Source organism: Rattus norvegicus, chromosome 11 (assembly GCF_021556685.1).
Source record: "Rattus norvegicus strain SHRSP/BbbUtx chromosome 11, alternate assembly SHRSP_T2T, whole genome shotgun sequence".
Taxonomy (NCBI): Eukaryota; Metazoa; Chordata; class Mammalia; order Rodentia; family Muridae; genus Rattus; species Rattus norvegicus.
In genome coordinates this window covers 97632899-97658019 of record NC_141544.1, presented here as the reverse complement: position 1 = coordinate 97658019, position 25121 = coordinate 97632899, and the positions used below count along the sequence as shown (strand labels likewise).

The 25121-nt window shown below is 40.6% G+C and overlaps 1 protein-coding gene across 3 annotated transcripts in view; it reads left to right on the top strand.

The window, feature by feature from the left end:
• Mapk1 (mitogen activated protein kinase 1) overlaps positions 1-25121 on the top strand; it is a 65236-nt gene that overhangs the window by 25031 nt on the left and 15084 nt on the right. For all 3 annotated transcript variants that reach the window (NM_053842.2, XM_087575251.1, XM_087575252.1), the window contains 5 exon segments: positions 9104-9286; positions 10920-11109; positions 15925-16041; positions 18842-18956; positions 19195-19326. In NM_053842.2, the coding sequence (NP_446294.1) occupies positions 9104-9286; positions 10920-11109; positions 15925-16041; positions 18842-18956; positions 19195-19326 (737 nt within the window).

The following is a 25121-nucleotide window of genomic DNA, read 5'->3' as shown; positions in this document are numbered from 1 at the left end:
TGGGAAAAGTGGCTTAGGGTATGTCTGTGCTTAAGAGCATGTGACATCCTGAATTCAATTCTCAGCACTAAGAAAAAGAAAAAAGGTAAAACATCTTGACATTGGGGTTTTTGTTGTTTGTTTTGTTGGTTGGTTGGTTGGTTGGTTGGTTGGTTGGTTTACTTTACTTTGTAAGGCAGGGTCTATGTAGCCTTGGCTGTCCTGGAACTCACTGTGTAGACCAGACTAGCCTCAAGCTCACAGAGCTTGCCCGCCTCTGCTCCCATACATCAGGATCAAAGTTGTGAGCTACCATGCCCCACTTTAATGCTTCTTTATATAATTAAATCTTGACACCTATATGTACCTGTGTAACTGTCACCACTAGCACAATGAAGTCACAGAAATTTAAATCACCACAAAAAACTCTCTCATTCCTTTATAGTGAATCTATGCCTCAAGCAAGCGCAGATCAACTTTTTGTCAAGAGAAGTTACCTATAGCTTTCCTAGAATTTCATATATATTATTCCACATCATATGGAGTAGAAAATAAGTTCTGTTTATTGTCTGGTTTTCTTCAGATTCATTCCTGACACTGCATATCTCAATTCACTTTTTTGTTGTTGAATGCCATCACATGGGCTGGGTATTCCTCAGACTGTTACTTTTGCTTCCCTGTTTTGTTTTGTTTTATTTAGTCTCTGAGACAGTATCTTTCTATGTAGCCCTGGCTTTCCTGGAACATACTATGTAGACCAGGCTGACCTCAAACTCAGAATCCTCCTGTCTGTCCTTCCCACTCCTCACCCCCAACTTGATTATTTGGTTGGTTGGTTGGTTGGCTTTGTTTTTGTTTTTGGTTTTTTGTTTTGTTTGATGCAAAGTTTTGCATCAGGCTTTCCTTGAACCTGGGATCCTCTCAAATACTGGTATTACAGGTGTGTGCCTCCTCATTATTTATATAGTATCCTCTGATCATGGTTTCCTCTCCCTCCCTCATCACCTCTCAGATCCCTCCACCTCCCTCCCTTCCTGTCCAATTCCATGACTTCTTTCTCTTTCTTTAGAAGACAAATAGGCTGTATGCATGTATGTATGGATGTATGGATGGATGTATGGATGTATAGTTTGGGAGGGTTAATTATATATTGGGGGCAGTGGTTACTCCAAGGCTAGGGATGTCAGACACACACACACACACACACACACACACACACACACACACACACCCGCCGCAGGTAGAGAGTCACAACCTGACACAGGTGCTGGGAACTGAACCCAGGTCCTCTGCAGGAGCGGTGCTGCTCTTAATTTCTGAGCCATCTCTCCAGCTCCCACATCGTTAACTTTTGGTGGACATTTGAACTGTTTCCACTTTGGGGCTTTTACACATAAAGCTCCTATAAACATTTCACACAGGTCTGTGTGGAAATACAGACTCAGTTCCCTTGCAGCTAGTTTGGCTTGGGTTTCCAGAAGCCTCCCCCAGCTGCTTTCTGTCATAGTTGTGCCATTTGTAATTCCACTAGCTGGGACTAGTCTTGTTTTTGCTGCTCTAAAAGATGTGTGTGTGGTTCTTATGCACACTTGCCTTTTTACGTTTCATCAATCACATTTTCGTGTTTGTTGTAGAAATATCCTATTGCCTGTTTTAATAATTGGATTGTTGTCTTATTTTGAAGTTAATAAATTTTTGTGGGGAGTGCCCATGGAGGTGAGAAAAGGGAGTCAGATTCTCCAGAACTGGAGTTACAGGTGGTTGTAAAGCCACCCAACATGGATGCTGGGACCTAAACTCGGGTGTTCTAGAAGAACAATATGAGTTTCAGCTTCTAAACTTTCTCTCACACTCAATTCCTTGTTCTGCTTGGGTTTTTGATTTGCTTTGTTTGGATTTGAGACAGGGTCTGCATATCTCCCACTGTCATGGGACTCAATTTGTAGAACAGGCTCCTGGCCTTTGCATAGTGGTTAAGGATGCCTGTTGCTCTTACAGAAGATCTGGGTTTGATTACCAGCACCTGCTTGGTGGTTCACAACTATCAGTTAACTCCAATCCCAAGGAATCCAACCCCTTCTTCTGACTTTGACAGGCAGATATTTGATACACACAGGTATACACATGTAAAACTCTCATATACATAAAATAACAAAATATAAATTAATTTTTAAATATATAAACATAATACTTTTATTCTCCACTTAAAATGGAAGCATGTTTAACAGATGTTAAATTCTTGGCATAATGGCCAAGTTTCTTTAGCATCACTGAGCTGTATCTGTACTCAGTGTGCTGTTGGCCTTTTTTGAGATTGTGTTTTAATTGCAACATTTCTCCCTTCCCTTTCCTCCAAGCCCTCTAATATATCCCTCCTCTCTGTTCTTCAAATTCATGACTTTTTCATCAATTATTGTATGTATGTATTTATATATACATACATATCCTCAAATACAACCTGTTTAGCCCATATATATGCTACTACATATAATGTATGTCTTCAGGGCTAACGACCCACCAATAGGTGTGCTCTTCCCTCCTACTCCCAGCTTCATCAGTTGCTTGTAGCAGTTTGTGTAGGTCAGTGTACTCTTAAATGGTGACTTTTATTCAGCCTGCTAGTAGAACATTCTCTTGCCATTATCCAAATAAAACCATTTTAAATCCTGCTAGTGGGTTGGGGATTTGGCTCAGTGGAAGAGCGCTTGCCTAGTAAGCGCAAGGCCCTGGGTTCTGTCCCCAGCTCCAAAAAAAAGAAAAGAAAAGAAAAAAAAAAAAAAAGAAATGTTAAATCCTGCTAGTCCTTAAAGTCTCTGTTTAAAGGACTCTCCCACTGTGCCAAGAAGACAGAACCTTCTATGAATTCCCAATATAAACCAAGCTCTCTATTCACTTTAGTAACTATTTATTTCTGGTTTTCTCCATATCCATAATGATTTGTTCAGAATATCATATATTAGTATGTTGGTATGTGTTAATATATGTATGTCTTTGCATCGCCCTTATGTAGTTATGAGACTAGAAGCCCGTCCATTCACATTGCTTAACAAACTTGTAGATGATTAATAAAAATTTCAAGCCAGGCATGGTGTTTCTTCCCACTCATCAGGGCGTTGAAACAGGAAATAGGTTCGAGTCCAACCTGGGTATGGACCAATGAATAAGGCAAAAAGTATTTGAGGAACTTCTGCAATGTGATTCCTAAAACTGATGTTCCTGTCTCTTAACTATTTAACTTTTGTACTGACTCCATGTGTCTATCATTTCCACTGGGCCCATACTTTGACCTTATAACAAGTTCTTTTTCTTGGTCTTCCCCTCTGCCACCCCTCCTGCCCCCCAACCATGGATCCTTTAGGCAGTGGTTCTAAACCTTTCCAATGCTGTGGCCCTGTAATACAGTTTCTCATGTTGTGGTGACCCCAACCTTAAAATTATTTAATACTCCATAACTGATTTTGCTGCTGTTAGGACTCATATTTCTGGAGATAAGAGATTTTGCCAGAGGGGTTGTGACCCACAGGTTAAGAACCTCTTCTTTAAGCCATTGATAAAAACTTATAAGCCTTCAGATTAATGCCTTTGAATGAATTTAAGATTACAGAAGATATTGGATACATTGGGATATTATTTTTGTGATGTTGAGACTAAACAGAATACCATTTACCATTAAAGGAAATTAATTTTATCTGGACATAATGTTGTTCATAGTATTGTGGAAGCAGGAGGATGACCACAAGTTTGAAGCCAGCCTAAGCTACATAGTAAGTTTTAGGCAGGCATGAGCAGTACAGAGATCCTGGCTCAAAGGAAAATAACTTCAGCGTGTAATTATTTATTAATGCCTTGATCATGAAGAACAGGTGGCAAGTCTAACAAGTACTATCATTTCAAACTGTGGATGGTGGGAGTGGTCTTGTCTTTGGTGTTCCTAGTTCTGCCTTAGCTTCCTTTAGACAGATCTATCCTGTATTTCTGACTGAGCCACTCTCACTGTCAGTCTGATGTCACCCTTTGCTCTTCCCCAGAACATGTTGTAACTTGTGCTACACAGCCCCTGTCAACCGTCTTGAGTGCCCACAGCTCCTTCTAAAATACCTTTCTCTTTGGCTCTGTGTTAAAATCCTTAATTCATCATTGAAATACCACCTTCTACACAAACTAACACAGAGCAAGCAGTGCCTGGCATTTGAGAAGCAGTTGGCAAATTCTAGCTATTACTAAGAATTGTTCATCAGTGCCAGGACCACCTGGTGGTTCCCAATAAATGTAGATATCAGAGGCTGGCTGATGCAGGATGATAACATAATGTGGGCCAACTTAGTGAAGTCCTATACCAAAGTAAAGGTACTAGAGATGTAGGTCACTGGCACCTCTGCAGCTGCAACCAACCCCAGCCCACTACCCCCAGAAGTGCTCCCTTGTGTACATATTGTTAGATTGCAGCTCCTAGCTTCTGCTTCCTCCCCAGAATCAGGCCACATCTCTCAGTCTGTCTCTTCAGGCTGGCCACAAAGAGCTACTCACACCCCTCTTGACGAAAGAGTTGAGTCTTACTCCTTGTAGCTTCGAGCAACCACAGGTTCCCCAGATCTAAGACAACCTTGTCTGTTCTGATATCTAGTCTGTTCTGATTCATGGTTCATAGATAGACTAGGGCTTGTTTGTTTGTTTATTGGGGGAGATAGGATTTCTCTGGCTATTCTGAAACTCACTAAATAGACAAAGCTGGCCTCAAACCCACAGAAGTACACCTGCCTCTGCTTCCCAAATTCTTTGATTAACCAGAAGAGTAAATTAGTCCCTATTTCTTTATTATAGCTAAAAAGTAGAAATATGCAAACTTTTTAAATTTTAGGTCCTCAAAAACCTATATCCTTATTTTAAGTTTTGGTTTGTACATAACCTACATTGTAATGGCTATTTTTTTTTCCTTCTATTGAGCTGGTCAGTTTTAAGCGCCAGCTTGTGTATATTGTCTCTTCTAGGTAAATATTTTTAAGCAAGGAGTGGCTGAGAGCTTGCAGCCTGCACACAGGTTAGAGGCAGCGAGGCTGGGCTGATGAGGGTGAACACATCTGTGTGTGCTCTGCTTTACAGTTGATGAGTCTGGGCTGATGGGGATGAATCACATCGGTATCTGCTTTGCTTTACACTTGTTTTCCGGCTGAGGAAACGCTCAATTCTCATGCCGAGGGCACCATGCTTTTATTCCATTTTCAGTTTTGCTCATTTTTGTTTGAGATCCTGGACTTGATTAAAAAAAAAAAAACTTACACGAGAATGTTAGAAGCCGAGCCCTTTCTTATTCCTTCATATTGGAAGGTACATGCTTCCTTCTAGCCATTTGGGAGAGGCTAGCAACTCTCCTATGTAAAATAACTTTTTTCATTTTGTTCTCAAACTTTGGGACAATTTCAGGATTACATTTGAAATAACATTGAGCAAGCCAGGGATTTTAGGGGGTGGGGGGGGTCTACGCCTTTAATCCCTGTACTCTGGAGGCAGAGGAGAAAAGCTGGGGAAAGGCAGAGGCAGGTGGATCTGTGAGGTCAACCCTGGTCTACAAGTTAAGTTCAAGGACAGCCAAGGCTATGTGGGGAAGCCCTGTTTTGAAAAACGAGGTAGGAAAGGAAGTATCTTTGAGCCATAGGAAAGGACTTGACCTGGTCTCATTGTTTTGGGCATCTTGTATGGGTGGATGTGAGTATAAGCCAGATTGTGTCCTACTCACTGAGGAACTCCACACCCTTGTGTCTTCGAAAGTGTATCTTATTTGACACTGATTTTCCCCTGCCATCCCCTGATTGTCCATCAGGAGCTTTCTTTTCCACCCTACTTAATTCCAACCTTAATTCACCTACTCTCTTCATAATACCTCACAGTAGTCTGCCTGCATTTTCTAGTCACCTTCCCCTGTGCTATTGTCATTTTTTTTTTAAAAAGCACTTTTCTTTCTACTCATATCTGCCTTCCCTTTGTTTTCTTGCAGGACCAAGGTCACTGCACCTCATTTCACTATATATAGACTGAGAGAGTGCTTTCCAGTTCTTAGCCTTCTCTACCTCAGTTTAAAGTTTCTGACTTCTGATACTTCCCCTCTTAGTCTGTTGGTTTGGGTAAATACATAGCTTAATATTTGGCGAGGGTTTTTAGTCTGTTATTGTTTTAGTTTCTTACTGCCGTTAACTGGTTTATCATTACTTATTCTGAATCATGTCCCCAGATCTCTTTCCCCAGCTTTTCTCCTCTGCAGTAAAACCTGCTATAGCTTCTGTGACTCTTGTACTTCTGAGAACTATGGTCTCCAGCACATGATCCACAGGCATCCTTAGATCTCTAAGTCACGTAGGCTAGGGATGTAACTTGATGTAGAATGCTTGCCTACAGTACACAGGGTTCCATCCTCATCGCATTCATTCGTTCATCTACACACACACACACACACACACACACACACACACACACACACAGAGGCATACACATATGTAAATTATTCTTAGGTCTATGCTAAAGGAATATACCTCCCACCCGTTTCTGCCTCTGATATTTATAAGACCTGGGGTGAAACTATGGAGTCCCGCATGCTATAAAAATCAAGTTAAATATTAAACAGGGGGCTGGAGAAATGACTCAGCGGTTAAGAGCACTGACTGCTCTTCCAGAGGTCCTGAGTTCAAATCTCAGAAACCACATGGTGGCTCACAACCATCTGTAATGGGATCTGATGCCCTCTTCTGGTGTGTCAGCTACAGTGTACTCATATACATAAATCAATCTTTAAAAACAAATATTAAACAGAATATATGTTCTTCCTGCTATGATGAGTTATATTTTCTTAATGATCTCAAAGGTCAGGCTTAACTAGAAAATTCTTAACCTTGTTAGCGTCCTGTACCAGCAGTTTTAGGAGAGAATGCCCACAGCATACTCGTATGCTCAGCCACAATGTTCTCCTCACTTGAGCTCATTGTAGAGTGGCCTGCTACACATGGGACTGCGGTTTCTGAGACAGAATTGGGGACTGTGGGTGAGCATGGATCCTTCCAGGAAAGGACAGTTTTGGGTGAAGTCAGTGGTCCTATAATCATTCTGGTCCCTTTCTCTCTCCATATGTAATTGCTTGTACCCCTGCTTTTGTGTAAAACATCTGTTCCTGGGGCTGGAGAGATGACTCAGTGGTTAAGAGCTCTGACTGCTCTTGCAAAGGTCCTGAGTTCAATTCCCAGCAATCACATGGTGTCTCACAACCATCTGTATACTCATATACAAAAAATAAATTTTAAGAGAAAAAGTTCTATTCCTATAGGGTGTGGTCTCTATAGGGCCAGTCTGCCTGCCTAGCACCCTACTCCTCCACCCCACTTTTGCTTGCTTGCTTGCTTGCTTGCTTGCTTGCTTGCTTGCTTGCTTGCTTGCTTGCTTTTAGACAGGGTCTCATATAGCTAGCTGGCTTTGCACTCTCTATGCAGACTCAGTTCGCCTCTTTTGTTTTGGGGGGGTTTTTTTGAGCTGGGTTTCTCCATGGAGTCCTGGCTGCCTCTGCCTCCTAGGTGCTGGGATTAAAGATGTGCACCACTGAACCCAACTTTTCATTCTTTCTCTGTTGTCCTTATTTGGAATTAATTTACCCAAATCCTTTATGTTTAGGTTGGGATATGTAGGGTGTGTGTCTCTTTGTGTGTTCTTTCCTCACTAAATTCAAAGCTTCTCAAAAGTAGGAACTTTTACCTCTTCATCACACTTAACATGATGGAGTCTCAAATGGGAAGTACATTTCAAGTAGCTCGAGTTCTCCAGAAGCTCTGACCAATACTCTCTTGTTGATGTGGTAACCCTATCAAAACAGGAAATGAAGTTGGTGTACCATGACTTTTTCATAATTGACTCATGTTAATTCTCTTTTTTTCCCTAAGTGTTTACAAAGCATATTCTTAAATAATATCGGAATGTGTGGGCTTTTAATCCCATATTTGTTGATCAGTGTGCTTCTAAATCTGTTCCAACCCATCTCGGTCCTGGAATAGACCATGTATCCAAAAGGCCCTAGACACACATACACACACACTTTTATGTACTTTTGACAGTTTTGTGCATATATGTACCTAGGTCATATCCAAACTGTACCTCACCTCCCACTTCCCCAGGGGCCTCCAACATCTCTCCTCCATGTTTTTCCTATAACCTGAGTCCAGTTATTGTACATACATAGGCATGAATATGGGGGCCATCTACCATGAGCTAGGCGACCCATCATTGGCCATTCCCACAAAGGAAAAATCACTTCTCTCAGCAGCCATCATTTGCCAGATGCTTCTCAACCGTTACCAGATCATCCCAAGCCCTTCTCTCATTCATTCTGAAGTATTGATTAGCTTGAGCATATGCAACCTTTCACAACATTCTTCCCCATCTTCCAGCTCTTACATGCTTTCTGCTGTCCTCGATGATATATTTTCTGAGCCTCTGGGATGTCCAAATGAGGGCTGAGCATTCTCGGTCACTTTCAGAGCTTTGACCACTTCAAGTCTTTTCATTGCCTGCTACCCACTACAGAAAGAAGCTTCTCTTCCAAGCTTGACGGAAGCATTGAGAATTAAGGGTATCGATATACTTAGAAGGCAGTTTAACAACATGTCCATTTAACAAGGCATTAGTAGATATTGAGTTAGCAGAATTAGAATAGGGAGTTAGTAGACATCATTTCCCTGGCCATGGACTTTTTGACAGGATTTATAGTACCAGACACAGCTCTCCTGTAGAGCCGGCCTCAAGGCCAGTCTAAGAGGGGTGCTCTGAACTGAACTCGGGCCTTCTGCAAGAACAGTAGGCAGTAAAGCTTTCTGGATCTGGTTTTTTGTTGTTGGTGGTGGTTTTTGGATTTTTTTGGAGGGTGGGGATAAAGATGTGTTTGATGGTATTTGATGTTTCTGTTGTGTCAAGAGAATTCAGTAACAACTATAGATAGTTTTGGAGGCAGAAGTGATATTCTCATCAAAGTGTTATCTGCTATTTAAGACAATAGGAAAATGTGGTTTTCTTGCTTGTTTGTTTGGGGGTGGGGTGTTGTTTTGTTTCCTGTAAACCTGTGTCACATGCTTTTGATTTTTTTTTTTTTTTTTAGTTCTGCTTATGATAATCTCAACAAAGTTCGAGTTGCTATCAAGAAAATCAGTCCTTTTGAGCACCAGACCTACTGTCAGAGAACCCTGAGAGAGATAAAAATCCTACTGCGCTTCAGACATGAGAACATCATCGGCATCAATGACATCATCCGGGCACCAACCATTGAGCAGATGAAAGATGTGTATCCTTTTCTAACTAACGTTAGCGCTGCCGCCGCTGCTTGACCACTTTGTAAATAACTCGAAGTCAAGAAAAAGTGCGCCACTCTGCCCATAAATGTAAAAGTATGCTAAGTGGCGTTTGCACGTACCTAGTGTTTAAAGCATTTTTTTTCTCTATTTTATCTTTTTCTTTGTAACTAGTTTTAGTGTGTTTTCTATTAGTTCAGTGTTTTCTCTGTCAGTTTCTGTATGGTTTTCTTTAATCTTAGTTTTGGAAAGTTGTTTCATGTCATTTCCAGTTCCATGATGCCTGTTATGATAGTGAAAGGGGAATCAAACAAGCCTTCACAACAGGAAGTAGGCACCCCTAGATAGACGCCTGGCCAGATCAGTGTCTTCCAGACAGTCCTAGTGTGCTCCTCTCAGCCTCAGTTTCCTTATCTTTAAAATAACTTGCCTGAGCACAGTGCTGCACACCTTTAATCCTAGCACTTGGGAGGTGGTAGCAAGGGGACCTCTAAGCTCGAGGGGCCAGCCTGGTTTACAAAGAGTTCCAGGAAGGCCAGGGCTATGCTGAGAAATCCTGTCTCAAACAAAACAAAAGTAGAATAAACTGGGCTTCAAGGTCTTTAAGACCAGATCAACTCTGACACCTATGATTGTAGCCAGCATTAGATATCAGTGCTGAGCTGGTCTATAAGGTTCCACCTCCTAGTCTGCAGTGCTAGGAATATCAGCTCCATGTTTCTAGGAGCCTTTTGTCTTTTTAAGCATGCCTCTTAATAAGCGGTGTAGTAGTGTAAGGAAAGCTTCCTGCTGCTGCACCTGTTGCTCTTGTTACCTTTTGTCATAGAAGAACACTTTTATAAATAACAAGTTTGCTTAAGTCTTATGAAACTGATCTCATTTAGCCTGAATTTGTAAGAAATAGAATAGTATTTATGCATAAAAATAAATGGAAAAATTCCCCCAATAAAACATCATTATGCCTGGGTTCAGTCCCCAGCTCCCAAAAAAAAAAAAAAAGAAAAGAAAAGAAAACATCATTATGGTGATGTTAAAAGCAAAGGGTTAATACGGTTTAATTTTCATAAGAAATAATGTGGCTTAGCTGAGATTTTAGGTGCTTAGGCAGTGGGTGGCTATGCAGGAAAGAAGAGCAGAACCTCTTTACGTGCCTTCCTTTGGTCTTATAATATATGTGCAGAACTTAACAGTAGTAGTAATGACGAAGAAAGGCAGAGATTGGACTCAGTGGGAGGGCAGTGCTATTTCTGTACTTCTGGTTGGTTGGTGACAAGGAGCAGAGAAAACAGCGCCATTACACATTGTTCCTGAGCCAAAGAGATAGGTGTTGATGTCTGTTTAAGCTTTGGAGGAAACTGGTTGATAGTAGACGATTTGGAGAGCAGAGAAGTTAAGACTTCAAGATGGGCCGATACTCTGTTTCAGGCCCACAACAAGCCATCTAGGGCACAACTGGTTTTTGTTTTCTTCCATGAGAGTATGTCATGTTCTCTTCAGTCTCTTTTGTTTTGATGGCCCAGCTGTATCTGAAGCTGTATGGGGAGAGGATCAAGAGAAGTTGAATTTGCTTCAGTGCTTTGCTAAGTGTGACCAACTTGTAGAGTTTTACCTTAACCTGTCAAACAGATATATAGTACAGGACCTCATGGAGACAGATCTTTACAAGCTCTTGAAGACACAGCACCTCAGCAATGATCATATCTGCTATTTTCTTTATCAGATCCTGAGAGGATTAAAGTATATACATTCAGCTAATGTTCTGCACCGTGACCTCAAGCCTTCCAACCTCCTGCTGAACACCACTTGTGATCTCAAGGTCAGCTAAGTCATTTACTGTCAGGATGATATGTACTTTTTAAAGACAACTTTGAGGTATTGTTATCTATATTCAAAACTATCAGAAATACAAACATAGAAAAATACAGATACACAGTATGAGTCTCATTTCTTCCTTCAGAGACAGTAGCCACTATAGCAAAATTAATAGCTCTTATGTGTATATACTTTATGTGTATAGCGTCATGTGTATTATTTTTGTTTCTTCATTCTCTGTATCAAGAAAACAAAACAAGACTCACATTGACAGACAGCTTCTCACTGGAATGGTTAGTCAGTGTCAGATATGGTATAGTATACACCTGCATGGGGAACCAAGGGCAAGCAGGTCTTTGGGAGTGTAAAAACAACCTGATGTGCATAAGGAGTTCTAGGCCAGCAAGGACTCCATAATGAAACCTGTCTCAAGAAAAAGGAAAGATCACAAACACTGACAAGGACTTTTTCCTAATATGTACCTTAGTAAAATGAAAATGTGTGCTCATACAAACACTGTACACAAGTATTCATTATAGTATAATTCACTGTCGCAGAAAAATGGAAGTCAAATATCTAGCTATTATGGATAAAATGTGGTATATTTATACAATAAGTTGTCTATAATTGATAGGGTTAGGGGAGACGGTACTAATTTGTTAACTTTTTATGTTGTTAATTGTTCCAAGGATGAACGGGGTTTCATAAGAGAGGGCCCTTTGGACATTAGAGTGTCATAGGCTGAAAGACCAGAGAAATAAGTCAGAAACAAGGGGCTAGGCAATTGCTTACAAGCTAAAGAGGATTGTCTTTAAATAAGGTCTAGACAGCCTTCTGTTGGTCTATCTAAATTGTGCCTTTTGTTGTTAATTTGAGACAAGGTCTCACTGTAGCTCAGGCTGGCCTTAAACACATGCATCCACTTCCCAAGAGTTAGTTAGAATAATAGATATGTACGGTTGATGGTGTACAACTCCCAGCAAGGTATTGTTGAGGCTGATCCCAAACTCTCCGTTCTCCTACCTCGTCCTCTTCAGATTTTTTATTATTGGCGTCCTCTACCATAGTTGGTTTCACTCATATTTTTAAGGTAGATATCTGGAGTATATTATTCACATGGAGAGCATTTCATTCCAAAGAGGAGTGTAATCACATTGTGGTACTACATGGTGACCCTTTATTTCTCAGGTCCACAAAAACATACAAGGAGTTTTTAGTCACTGTTCACAGCTTCTGTTGGCATATTTCTGGTGGACCAGAAAAATGGGAGGTGAGGTTGGTCCTAATATGTGTGCTCATTGTTTGCTAAGCAGAGTCCACAGAGTTATCAGTAAGCCTATGTGATTGCAGTTAAACCTGTAAACAAGGACACAAAATGCAACACACCTTTTTATGAATATTTCCATAGTTCAAGGGGTGGTCAGATGGGAATGCTGACCCCTATAAGACATCTTAGGCTGGTTGGTCTGCACTAGTGATCTGGCTTCTTTTATGGAGTTTTACTGGGGCTTTGTGATGGGTTTGTTTGGGTCTTTTTGTTCTGTTTGTTTTGTTTCATTGTGAATTTGGTTAGTCTTTGGTAATATATCAGTGTTGAGAAATTTTTGTGGTTAGAAGAGGTGGCACATGCCTTTATTTCTCAGCACTGGAGAGTCAGAGGCAGGCAGATCCCTGACTTTGAAGCCAGCCTGGTCTACAGAGAGTTCTAGGGTAGCCAGGGCTTACACAGAAAAACTGTCTAAAAACTAAAAAGAAAAAGAAAAAAAGTGGGGGGGAGAAAAACTAGGTAAACTAGCTTTGGTTAAAGGCAAATCATAGAATGAAGAGTTAGTTCTGCAGAAGAGAAACACATGAATGAGTTACACCTGTTAAGAAGTTTAATAAATCATGCAGAACTATAATAGATTGGCCATAACATAATCTATCGTAAGAAATGGTGCTGGCTAGGAGTACTTTCCCTCAGACACGGGGGGGGGGGGGATCATTCATTGCTTTTGTCATTCGAGTCTTAACTGCTGCTACTGTACCTCATACTGGAAATCCTTATCTTACTGTTAACTCTGTTAAGAAATGCATTGGTATAAAAGACTAGTTGAAGACTGGGCCTCATTATGTAGTGCTGTGTTGTCCTGAAACTCACTGTGTAGACCAGGCTGGCTCCAAACTCAGAAATCTGCCTCTATCTCCTGAGGGAAAGGGAAAAGGCATGTTCTACTCTAGCCACTGGTTGAAAACACTCTTATGGAAACAAGTAGAACTGCATATACACTGAGAGCCTCGGGATGAATCAGAACTTAATAGTATTCTTCCTCAAAAGTGATAGCTAAGGGGTTGGGGATTTAGCTCAGCGGTAGAGCACTTGCCTAGGAACTTGCCTAGGAAGTGCAAGGCCCTGGCTTCGGTCCCCAGCTCCGAAGAAAAAGAAAAGAAAAAAAAAGTGATAGCTGGGCTAGAAATCTAACTCACTGGTACAGTGCTTTCATAACATGTGTGAGGCCCCCAGTCAATCCCCAGTGCTAGACTAGGAGAAGCTGTGACTGTTCTCCATCCATGACCCAGGGGACCAGTGACCATCAGTTTTAACCTCAGTGTCACCCAAGCTATCTTTTAAAGGCAGGGGGTTGGGGTAGAGCACTTGCCTAGCAAGCGCAAGGCCCTGGGTTCGGTCCCCAGCTCCGAAAAAAAGAAAAGGGGGGGAAAAAAAAGGCATGGCCCAGGCTCATGGTGAAGGTTTTTTATACTAAGTGGAATAGCTGGAGTAGGCAATTGAGTGTGGAGGAAAATAGGATTTCCTCACTACTCTCTCTTACATGAGAAGTGGCCTACAAGAGAGTTAAGAAGAGGATGGACTGATAACACAGTCACATCCTTTTGCAAAATAAATATGCAGCTGCTTGGGTGCTGTAATTGAAGCAAATGAGGCTCTTTGAGAACAAAGGTGCTACCTCTAATATGAAGCTCTATAGAATAAGGATAGGATAATTGTGGGAAAACACTTGTACAGTGGGGGAAGGGAAGTATCTTTATCTCTCTTTCTCAATCACTGAGGTCCTTAGGATATCTGACTAGGGATCGAAGCCCACATAACTGTGTCCTGTATGTATCTTTTAGACTTGTTTCTTCTCTGTTGTCCTGCTTTATGGCCAGAGTGCAGACTGTTGGGTTTTTGTTTTCCTTAAGCTTTTTTTTGGTCTCAGAATTCTGTGACAGGCTTTTGGTCAAATTGTTTCTATTAAAAGTAACTGATTTTAAAGCTAATAACTTAAAAGTGCTACACACAAAAAATGGTCAACAAAACATTTGCCTTTTAAAGATTTTACTATTCTTTTTTTTTTTTTTTTTTTTTTTTTTTTTTGGTTCTTTTTTTCGGAGCTGGGGACCGAACCCAGGGCCTTGCGCTAGATTTTACTATTCTTAAAACACTGCTCCTTATTTTTAGCTGACTTAATAGAATCAAGCCTCCAAATTAATCTGTTTTCTAGATGGCCTTCTACCTTCTATTGAACTGTGTCCCATCTCCTAGGGACCAGAGAATTAAGTATTTTGTATTTATATGGACCTAAGTAGAGCATATCTACATTTATACATTCTGGAGTCTGTGAGGCAGCTGCTAAACAGTTGGATGGTAAGAGCTTACAGAGTGCTCCTATAAATGAAAAGAATGTGAGGAGCTGGGCGCTCTACCAAACAGTGGTAGATGACAGAATAGCTCACTGATATAGGTGTTTGCTCCCAAAACAAATGACCCGAGTTTAATACCTGGGACCCACAAAATAGGAAAGATTCAACTTCTTTCTGAAAATTGTCCTCTGACTACCGTATGTGTGCCTTACTCTTCATGCATGCACACATAAAATAAATAATAAACATCAAAACAAATTCTTTATCTTCAGAACACAAAAGCTTTAAAACTATCAGATTGGCTATGTGAAAAGTACAGAAGTAAGTATTTTTGAAATTAAAAAAAGTGGATGGGGCTAGACAGATGGCTTAGTGGTTAAGACTGTTAGACTGCTCTACCAGAGGTCCTGAGTTTAATTCCCAGCAATCATATGGTGACTCACAACCATCTGTAATGGGAATCCGATGCTCTCTTCTGGTATCTGAAAGCAGCAACAGTGTGCCCACATACATAAAATAAGTTAATTAATTAAAAAGTGGAAGTTAGTCAGAAGTGGTAGCCTGAGGAAGTGGGTCAGGGCAAATTAAGGAGCATATCAGCAGTGATCCTGTGAGTTACAGTAGCTTGGAGAAAAACAGGCTCTGGATAGGTTGGCTGATTTTTACCTCAACAGTTTTGGTTTTGAGGTTTAATTTTATTCGTGTGTTTATATTTATATGTCTGCACATTGTATGTGAGTGCCCATGGAGACAGAAAGAGTGTCAGTTCTCTTAGAATTTATAGGCAGTGATGAGTCACTCAGTGTGGATATTGGTATCTTCTGTGGGAGCAGTTTATGCTTTTCACTGCTGAGTCATCTCTCTAGCCCCTCTAAGATGATTTTGCTCAAGTCACTTAAGTGAGAGTGCCATGCTTACAGTAGTTGATGGAGATGAGACATAAGGGTAGTTGTCAGACTGTGCCCATAACTGACCCTTTAGCCTATCTCTTCACTCCAGCCTGTGCACTGTCCTCACTTCCTCTCAGGTTGTTGAAGATTAAGGAATGATGACTTTGTAATTTCCAGGAAGTGTCTAACATAGTACTGATATCATGTGCTTGTTATCCTTGTTATTGATACTCCTTTTTTAACTTTCATGGTGTTTTTATATTAGCTCGTTAGATTCTCTAAATAATATTCCACTTTTTTCCCTTTAGATCTGTGACTTTGGCCTTGCCCGTGTTGCAGATCCAGACCATGATCATACAGGGTTCTTGACAGAGTATGTAGCCACGCGTTGGTACAGAGCTCCAGAAATTATGTTGAATTCCAAGGTAAGAAAAAGAAACAATGGCTATAACCTTCCTCTCCAGCCCTCAGCCTGTATATCTGGACAGAGCCAGAGACTGTATGTCTGGACCGAGCTGTTTGAGAACTGGACTTTTTGGGTTAGGGTTCACCATCTTCAGTCACAATAACTGTAGACACCTATGTCCCTTCCCCATACATACTACTAAAATACCCCCCATGGCAACGTCCATACCTGTTCTTTATGTTATTGGGGTTTCTAGTAAGGTGTGTTTCTGTGCAAATGTTCCAGAGCTGTTCTACAAAGGTCAGGTTGTCTGATAACGAAGACTATCTCTCCAGCAAAATTACTGGGTGCAGAGAGAACAGAGCCACTATGGACCATTGAAATTATAGGGTAGTTATGTTTCAAACTGAAACCCTTGCTCCTCCTCTCCGAGTTGTTGTGAAGGGTATATCAGGCCATCCAGACTCTGCTAATAAGGCCTGAGTTGTGCTAATAGGTGGTGGTGCATGTCCTTAATCCTCGCATGCAGGCAGGAGCAGACAGAAGTCTGTGATTCTACTTAGCAAGTTCTAGGACGGCCCAGACTACATAAAGAGGCCTTCTCTCCACAAAAAAAAAAAAAGAAAGAAAAGAAAAGAAACAAAAAGGGGGACAAGCAAGCATAATGTCAGTACTCAGGAAGCAAAGGTAGAATTACCACAAGCCTGAGACCAGCCCAGGCTATTAATACTTTGTCACAAAAAGCAATTGAAGATGATTGAATAGATTTACAACTGCCAGGGGGGAAAATGAAGTATGCATTCTTCGTTAGAATTGTAAGATGGTAGGCAAAATTGAGCACTGTTTACAACATTGAGGTTCAGTTTGGATATGCGTTTGCTTTTTCCTGGTAGTTTTTTTGTTTTTGTTCTTTGTTTTGTTTGTTTTGTTGTAACTGTGTGTCTATATGGGTTTGTGCACATGTTTGGTGCCTAAAGGTACCAGTAGTGTTGGATGCCCTGGAATTGCAGGCATTGTTGTGTGCTGCTCAGTATGGCTGGGAAATAAACTCCTGGGCCCTCTGCAGGAGTCCTCTGCCAAACTGCATAGTCAGTGTCTCAGCACACAGCATGTGACCCGCTCTATCTAATTCATGCTGTTTGTGAGGAATGCAGCACTGGCTCAGGGTTTCACTTTTGTGTGTGCCTTTAATGTTGATAACAAGAAATGAGGTTAAGAGACTGGAGAGATGGCTCAGTGGTTAAGAGCACTGACTGCTCTTCCAGAGGTCCTGAGTTCAAATCCCAGCAACCACATGGTAGCTCACAACCATCTGTAATGAGATCCGATGCCCCCTTCTGGTGTGTCTGAATAGGAACCCAGTGTGCTCATATATAATAAATAAATCTTTAAAAAAATAAAGAAAGAGAAAGAAAGAAACGAGGTTAAGTTCATTATATCCAAAGGCAGAAACTGTATGTGCTATGATGAGTGCAGTTTCTGGATCATTTCCAGAACACTGCAGCTTAGTCCCTAGTTTGAGAGGAACTAGTTTGACTATGAAATTTTGTTTTTCATCAAACTCTTTTAAAGATAGTGGAAAGATAACTATTACTACCTTTTGTCGTTTAGTTTCCCCTATTATTTATTCTCTTGAGTTACAATCCACTCACTCTCCAGGATTTGGACCACTCCCCAGCAAGCAGCCTTGGACAGTTCCCTGCTATTCCTTGGCATCGGCTGCTGCGGACTGCTGTGTACACTCCTGTCCCAGCCCTAGAACAGGCTCTTCTCCCTCTCGAGGCCTCATTCCCTATCTGTTTATTCGCATATGTTATTTTTGCGGTTTTCATTGATCCATTTATTTACCTTTGGTAGATTACAAGAGATTTAGAAACAGTTACTTAAAATCCTGTCTTATCATTACTGTAGTCACTGGTTCTTTGGTTTTCCAAAATCAACTCACTCTAAATTTACTGGTTGGCTTTTTTCTCTTGTTGCTTACATTTCCCTTTTCACTTATTACTATACCTAACATTTTCCACAAAATTTAGCTCGTGTTCCCTGTGAAAGCATCTTGAACTATTGTTACATTGAAATAAACTATGTGACTTTGAACAGACTTCCTTTAAAAAGAAAGAACCTAAGGAGTAAATAGAAAAGATGAATGTTGAAACCATCACCTAGGGTGGGGAGAGAAGGGCGTCCAGCCTGGATTTTTTTTTTTTTTTTATTTACAAAATGGATAAAGTTGTTCCAGGAATATAGTGTTATTCATGTAAGTTGATTTCCAACTTTATAAAAATTAGCTGAATGATATATAAATAATGAGCATTAGTACTTTTTCTAGTTCTAGTTTGTAATAATTCTAAATCTCTAACTTTTAAAAATGGACTGAGGTATATTTCAGAAGTTCTAATGTAATAATTTCAAGAGATAAACATAATGTATTTATAATGATTCAGCATCTGTCTTTTTTGGATTTCTGTTGCTATGATAAAATGTCATGACCTAGAGCAAATTGTGGAGAAAAAGTTTATTTCTGCCTACAGTTCCACAATGCAATTCATCATCAGAGCAGAACGGCTTCTCCTGCCTCTGCCTCTGCCTCTGCCTCCTGAGTGCTGGGATTAAAGGTGTACATCACCACCCCCTGATGGCACCTCTGTAGAAAGCCAATCTGTTGTTTTTCATTCTGTGTGTCCCTGTGTTTCCCAATGATTGTCTCGAAGAAGATGCTCAACTCTCATCTGCCTCAAGGCTGTTACATAGAGAGATCTCCTCATGTTGTTGTAGACACTACACTCTGTTACTCTGTCTTTTCTCCCTTTGTGTTGCAGGGTTATACCAAGTCCATTGATATTTGGTCTGTGGGCTGCATCCTGGCAGAGATGCTATCCAACAGGCCTATCTTCCCAGGAAAGCATTACCTTGACCAGCTGAATCACATCCTGGGTAAGCTTGAGCACGGTTTCCATTTACGTTAGTCACACCAGACTCACTATTGGCATGGTTGGTTTGTTCTGTTTACATCTTCTCTACTTTAAAAATATTAAACATACTTTTGTAGAAACTTGAAGTGCATTAAGTACATTCAGTACATTAAGTACAGAATCTCTTTTGTCCCATAGGTGATGTGTGTAGTAATTTGTCCTTAATCTTGACAATTAACAGCTAATGTTTTGTCTGATAGGTATTCTTGGATCTCCATCACAGGAAGATCTGAATTGTATAATAAATTTAAAAGCTAGAAACTATTTGCTTTCTCTCCCGCACAAAAATAAGGTGCCGTGGAACAGGTTGTTCCCAAACGCTGACTCCAAAGGTAAGACTTGCTTCACGACAGCTTTTCTTAAGCTTAGCTTTAGGTTTGCTTACTGTGTTGGCTAAGTTATTAGGCTCCAGCCCGAAAACTGCGCAAGTTAACTTGTGACTACTGGGTAATGCTTTATTTAAAATGTGCTAGACTTGAAAGATGGCTGGTGGGTAAGATCGTAGGCCACTCTTACATAGAAACTGGTAGATTATTTCATATCAATCTCTTCATTAGATAGTGCTGATATTGTCAGAAATCAATCTCTCTCTCTCTCTCTCTCTCACACACACACACACACACACACACACACACACACACACACACATATACACACACACAGTTGACTGAGGTGGGCATGTTGGGGATCTGAATGGGCCAAGGAGAAGGCTGCTCATTGATGTAACTGCTAATCCTCCTGTCTTTATGGATAAAAATGTACATACGTATTTTTACCTAAGATTTTTTTTTCACTTTTAAAAACTTGTAGTATTTTAACTTAAAAAGTTTTTAAATTGCAGGCATAGTTTTAGAACTTGAAATTTGCTTCCTGACATTGTTTTCTTAAATGTTATTGTCAGTTGTCTGGTTTTTTTCATGTCAGTGCATTTGTCTGACTTGCCATTGATTTTATAGTAGTCACCTGCTAAGAGCTTAACATTTTTCTACATGTTGCTCCCCTTTATATATTTTAAACATTAACATTCAGTTGAGAAAGAGAGTTTGCACTCTACTATCTTATAAGACAAGAGAAAACCCTCAGGTGTCATCATCCAACTTTTTTTGACTGCTTATCTATCTGGCCAGCAAGCCCAGGGTTCTGCGTACCCTCCTGACCTTTAGTGCATTCTGAGGGTTGAAACCAAGTCCTCAAGATGTCCAGGCAAACACTACCTACTATACTGTCTTCTCAGCCCAGAAACATTCAGCTTACATATCCAATTTATATATGGACCTGAGTTAGGATTCCAGAAACTCTTCATCTCTGATACAGTACAATATGTTATCACAAATAATGTTTAGAAGTATAAAAGAAATGTTCCTAATTACAAGAATCTCAAAATTTGGGGAGGGGGTTGTTTATAACAGTCTTGCTGTATACCCAGGTTGGCTTTAAACTCAAAGTGATCCTCTTCCCTCAATTTTCAGCTTCTGGGATCACATTCCTATGCCACCAGGTCTAGTTTTCCATAATAGCTTTTAGCATCTTGTGGCTATAACAAAGTTAGATATGTATAGAATCATGATTATTTAATTGTTCAGTTTTAAAAATTAGAACTTGACCCACACGATTCATTACCTTTTAAGAACCTATTATTTTTTTATTTATTTTTTTTTTAGAGGTCAGAGAGCGTGCAAGAATTGATTCTCTCCTTCTGTCACATAAGATCAGGATCAAACATAGGTAGTCAGTCTTGGCTGAATGGACCATGACTTCTTAAGCCTTCTTGTTGGCTGCAACACATTGCCTTTAGATTGGCTTGTGTATATCATGTACTGAGCATTTTATCTGCTTTTCAGAGTTGCTTTCTTAGAAGGGTTTAGACATCAGAAAACTTGATGGTTAAGATGTAAGCCAACCTATTCCCAGCCCCTCATTCCTCCCCTAAATACATCTGGTTTGTATCAGATTACTTGAGACTTTCTGCTTATTTCCCTAAAAGTCATATAAGAATTAATGTCATTAAAACCCAGGAAATTAGCCAGACAGCACTCATGAGGCAGAGGCAGGCAGATTTCTGTGAGTTTGAAACCAATCTACTCTACAGAGTGAGTTCCAGAACAGCCAGGGCTACAAAAAAAAGGGGAATTAAACCAAGAGTGATATGAAATACATGGCCATAATACCAGAACTTGGAAGGCTGAGGTAGGCAAATCAAATTTAAAACTAGTTTGAGCTGTGTGAAAAGTCTGAGGGAAGCCTAGGAAAATTGGCTAGTAACAAACAACAAACAAAAAGCCAGGGAAGTGTCAGCACTGGGGAAGGTAGAAGAGTGTGCAGACAGCAGTGTGCTTCTGCAGCCCAGATACTACCTAACATCCCTAGGCCTCAATCCTCTCATATATAAAACAATCTGTATTCTAAGGTCCCATAACTAAGATTCTCATTATTGTATTTTGAAGATCTTTCCATATCAGAATGTACATAGTGTCCTTTTATGGGGATTACTTATAAACATCCTTATCAAGCCTCATAATAGATGTGAAAGCACACGTGAGTTGTATTTACTGTTTTTAACTGCCAAACAAGCCACTTTAAAACGTAGGACTTGGAATGACAACCAAGTATTTGTTCATAAGTCCATTTGGCTGGTTCCACTGGGCAGGGAGGTTTCTGGCTCCCCTCCAGTAGAATGGGTGAAGGCAGCCTCACCATATCTCACTGTTAGTACTCTTTCTTATACTTCTTTCTCCTCTGTGATAGACTAGACTAGGTGTCTGGTGGCAAGAACGTTGCAGAAGAAGGCATCAAACAAAAGCTGCAAGATGTTGTTAGAGAATGTTTCCTACCGCAATCTGTCACACTCAGTGGATTAAATCAAAGTATTCCGACAGCTAGTGCAAGAGATAGAAATACAATCCTCATAATAGGAACAACTGCAAAGATTTGTGTTATATCTCACAGAATTTGTTCATTTAACAAAAAGATTTGAGCGTTGGTTCTGTACCATCCTGGCCGCTACAACCCTGGACATAAAATTAACAATAAGAACCTACTTGCAGAGAACTACAGCCCTGATTTGTATAAAAATGACCTAAACTGAGTGGATAACATCCAGGAACTCAAGATTTCAATTGTTTAGCTGAAAGAAACAGTGGGGATTCTAAGTATAAATAATGATAATTATAGATAAAGGAACTATTAAATAAGGGAAGGCTACTCATCTTTACAAAATAACAAGCCCAAACAGTCTGTGGTTATTCTCCTTTTCCCACCTCCTTCCCCTCTTTAATGAAACCCAGGTTATTAAAACAGCAGGCTCAAAACTCTTACCTGTTATTTGGTTAAGGCTGTGGGAAACCAACCATAACATACATGGTTTAAGGGTCTTTGGAGGAAAGTTGGGCAGTTTTGTCTTGGATCTTTTGTTCCAAAAATTCTAGGTTTTACTTTTTGGTCTACCAACATTGCGGCTGGGTGTAGTATTTAATTTGTTTAGCTTTAAGAATGAAATTGAGCTTGTCATAGTAGCAGTAGTCAGAAATCAGAGGCAGGTGACTTTCTCAGCTTTAGGTTAGACTGCTGTATGCGAGGCTACACAGAGAAACACTGTCTGGGAATAGAGGGAGTTAAATTTAGTATTTTTTACATATTTGTTGAAAGTTTTGTTTTTTTAAATTTATTTGTTTTATATATATAAGTACACTGTAGCTGTCTTCAGACACACCAGAAGAGGGGGTCAGATTCATTACAGATGGTTGTGAGCCACCACGTGGTTGCTGGGAATTGAACTCAGGACCTCTGGAAGAGCAGTCAGTGCTCTTAACCACTGAGCCATCTCTCCAGCCCTTTTGAAAGTTTTTTAATGCTGAATCTTTTGAGCCAGTTATACCTGCAGCTATTTTTTGTTTTTGTGTTTTTCTTTTTTTCCTAAAAAAGTCTTGGCTTAGAATTCTTCAGTAAGGGTGAGGAGAGACGGTTGCAGCTGATGGTTGAATCTTCATTTGGAATAAATTTAGTGTAACTTATTCCTCATACGTGAAAATGAATTCCAAAAGAGTCAGTGATCAAATACATTTTTTTTTAAATGGTACTTCCTGTTAGGCTGGAGAGGTGGCTCAGTGGTTAAGAGCACTGACTACTCTTCCAGAGGTCCTGAGTTCAAATTCCAGCAACCACATGATGGCTCACAGCCATCTGTAATGAGATCTGTTGCCTTCTTCTGACATGCAGGTGTATGTACACTCATATACTTTTAAAAAATGTTAGCTACAAATATTTCTTCAATATAGCAGTTAGTTATTTAACAAAGAAAAACATAAGGAGAATGGTCTATAAGAGTAATTAAAGGGCTGGAGAGATGGCTTGCCCCATAAAAACACTTAGCACTGTGCAAGAGCACCTGGGTTCAGCATCCCTGTGGTGTCTTTAGCGACCCCAACAAGTGCGAAGCCCACCCTTGGTACACACACATACACATAATACAATTAATCTCTTTTTTTTTTCCTTTAAAAAACAATTGCGTTGTGGTAATTCAGATTTGTACAACCATGTAAACTCAGTCACAGGAGCACAGGGAGGCTGTAATTCCCGCTTTCCTGTGGTTAAACTTTGGAAGTGGAGACAGGAAAAAAAATCCCCAGAAATTGGTCAGCTAACCTGATGTATACGGAGATGAACAGAAGACCCTGTCTTTTAAACAAGTCTAAGAGAGAGGGCTGACACCCAAGGTTGCACACCAGTGCTGGCTGGTACATAGACGTGTACACCGGCACTCACACCACACTGGAAGGCTGTGATTGGAACAGCAGGTGGGAGGGGTCGGTTTAACATGGAAAGTGGAGGCAGAAATGCTCGGACGTCAGGGGCAGGAGTCGTGGCACAGCTTTCGTGGTGCTGAGGTACTGGTGATTGTAACAAGTCTGACTGGGTGTTGGCAACGAACTTGAAGTGGGTGGGGGCAGATTAATCTCTGTAACTTTGAGGACCGCCAGGGCTATGCAGAAAGCAAGACCAGGCGAGTTTATGTGGCCCCAGCACCAAGCCTAGGGCTCCTTCCACTGCCACAGCTTCGAACTTGAAAATGTTGCCGGGGGCAGGGAAGCATACTGTTGATGAAATAGCAAGAGTCATCCCAAATTCAGTGCAAGTTGTTGACATTCTGTGTGACAAAATGAGGCACCTAAAGTATTCTTGAAGAAAAGTACTTAGACACTTACTGGATCTGTGATCTGAATTAGCTGCCTTTTAAAATAGACTTTTGGTTGATGTTTTGAGGCAGCCTTGTTGCCTATGAACTTGATTCTTCTGTATCAGCTCTCCAAGCAGCACATCTCCAATAAAGTTTAAAGGTTACTGAAGACGTTCTGAGATCTGAAAGTTTGAGGACCACTGTTACTACGGCAGTTTATTAAATCAGATTTGTTTTCCCTGGCCCCATCCAGAAAAGGTTGGAGCTGCCCCGTTGATCTAAGATGAGAATTTAACTGAACAGGTAAGATGGACCTGAAGAACTGTGGCAGCCGTTCCCATGCCCAGGATCTGGCTAAGACAAGGGTAGATAGGGCAAAAGAATGGGAATTGTCTGGCCATTGTTCTATGTATAACCTTTTAAAGTACTAGAAGATGTAGGAATCTGTGAAGGTATTCATAATCCTAGTCAGCTATAATCTCAGCTTCCTTGGGATATCCAGTCATTCATGGGAAATAAAGTGGGAGAAAGCATACACACGGTGGCCACAGTTCACCTGAGTAGTAGCTGCAGATCTCTGGTGTGTAGGAGTTAGGCTTTGTGCTTATGGTATTATCACTTGCCAGCTGATTCCCATTTCTCGCCTTTTGTCCTGTGAACAGTGGAGAAAACTGCGTGGTAACGGGACCTGAGGTCTAGTTATTTTAGAGTAGGAGGGCACTCTGTTGTAAATGTTCACTAGGTTGTTTAAGGACCCACTAGACTGTAAACTGGAAGAAACCAAGAGATGTGTCTTAGAACTGCATTAGCTGCAAATTGTCTGTTTGCCTTGAAGAGCCTTATTGAAAGCCAACTAGTTTGAACTGACTGGAACTATCCCATGGGCTTACAAATAATGCTGTTAGAAGAATTGGGTTATAGTTCCCCAGGCATTTTTGCTGCATAGTTGATGTC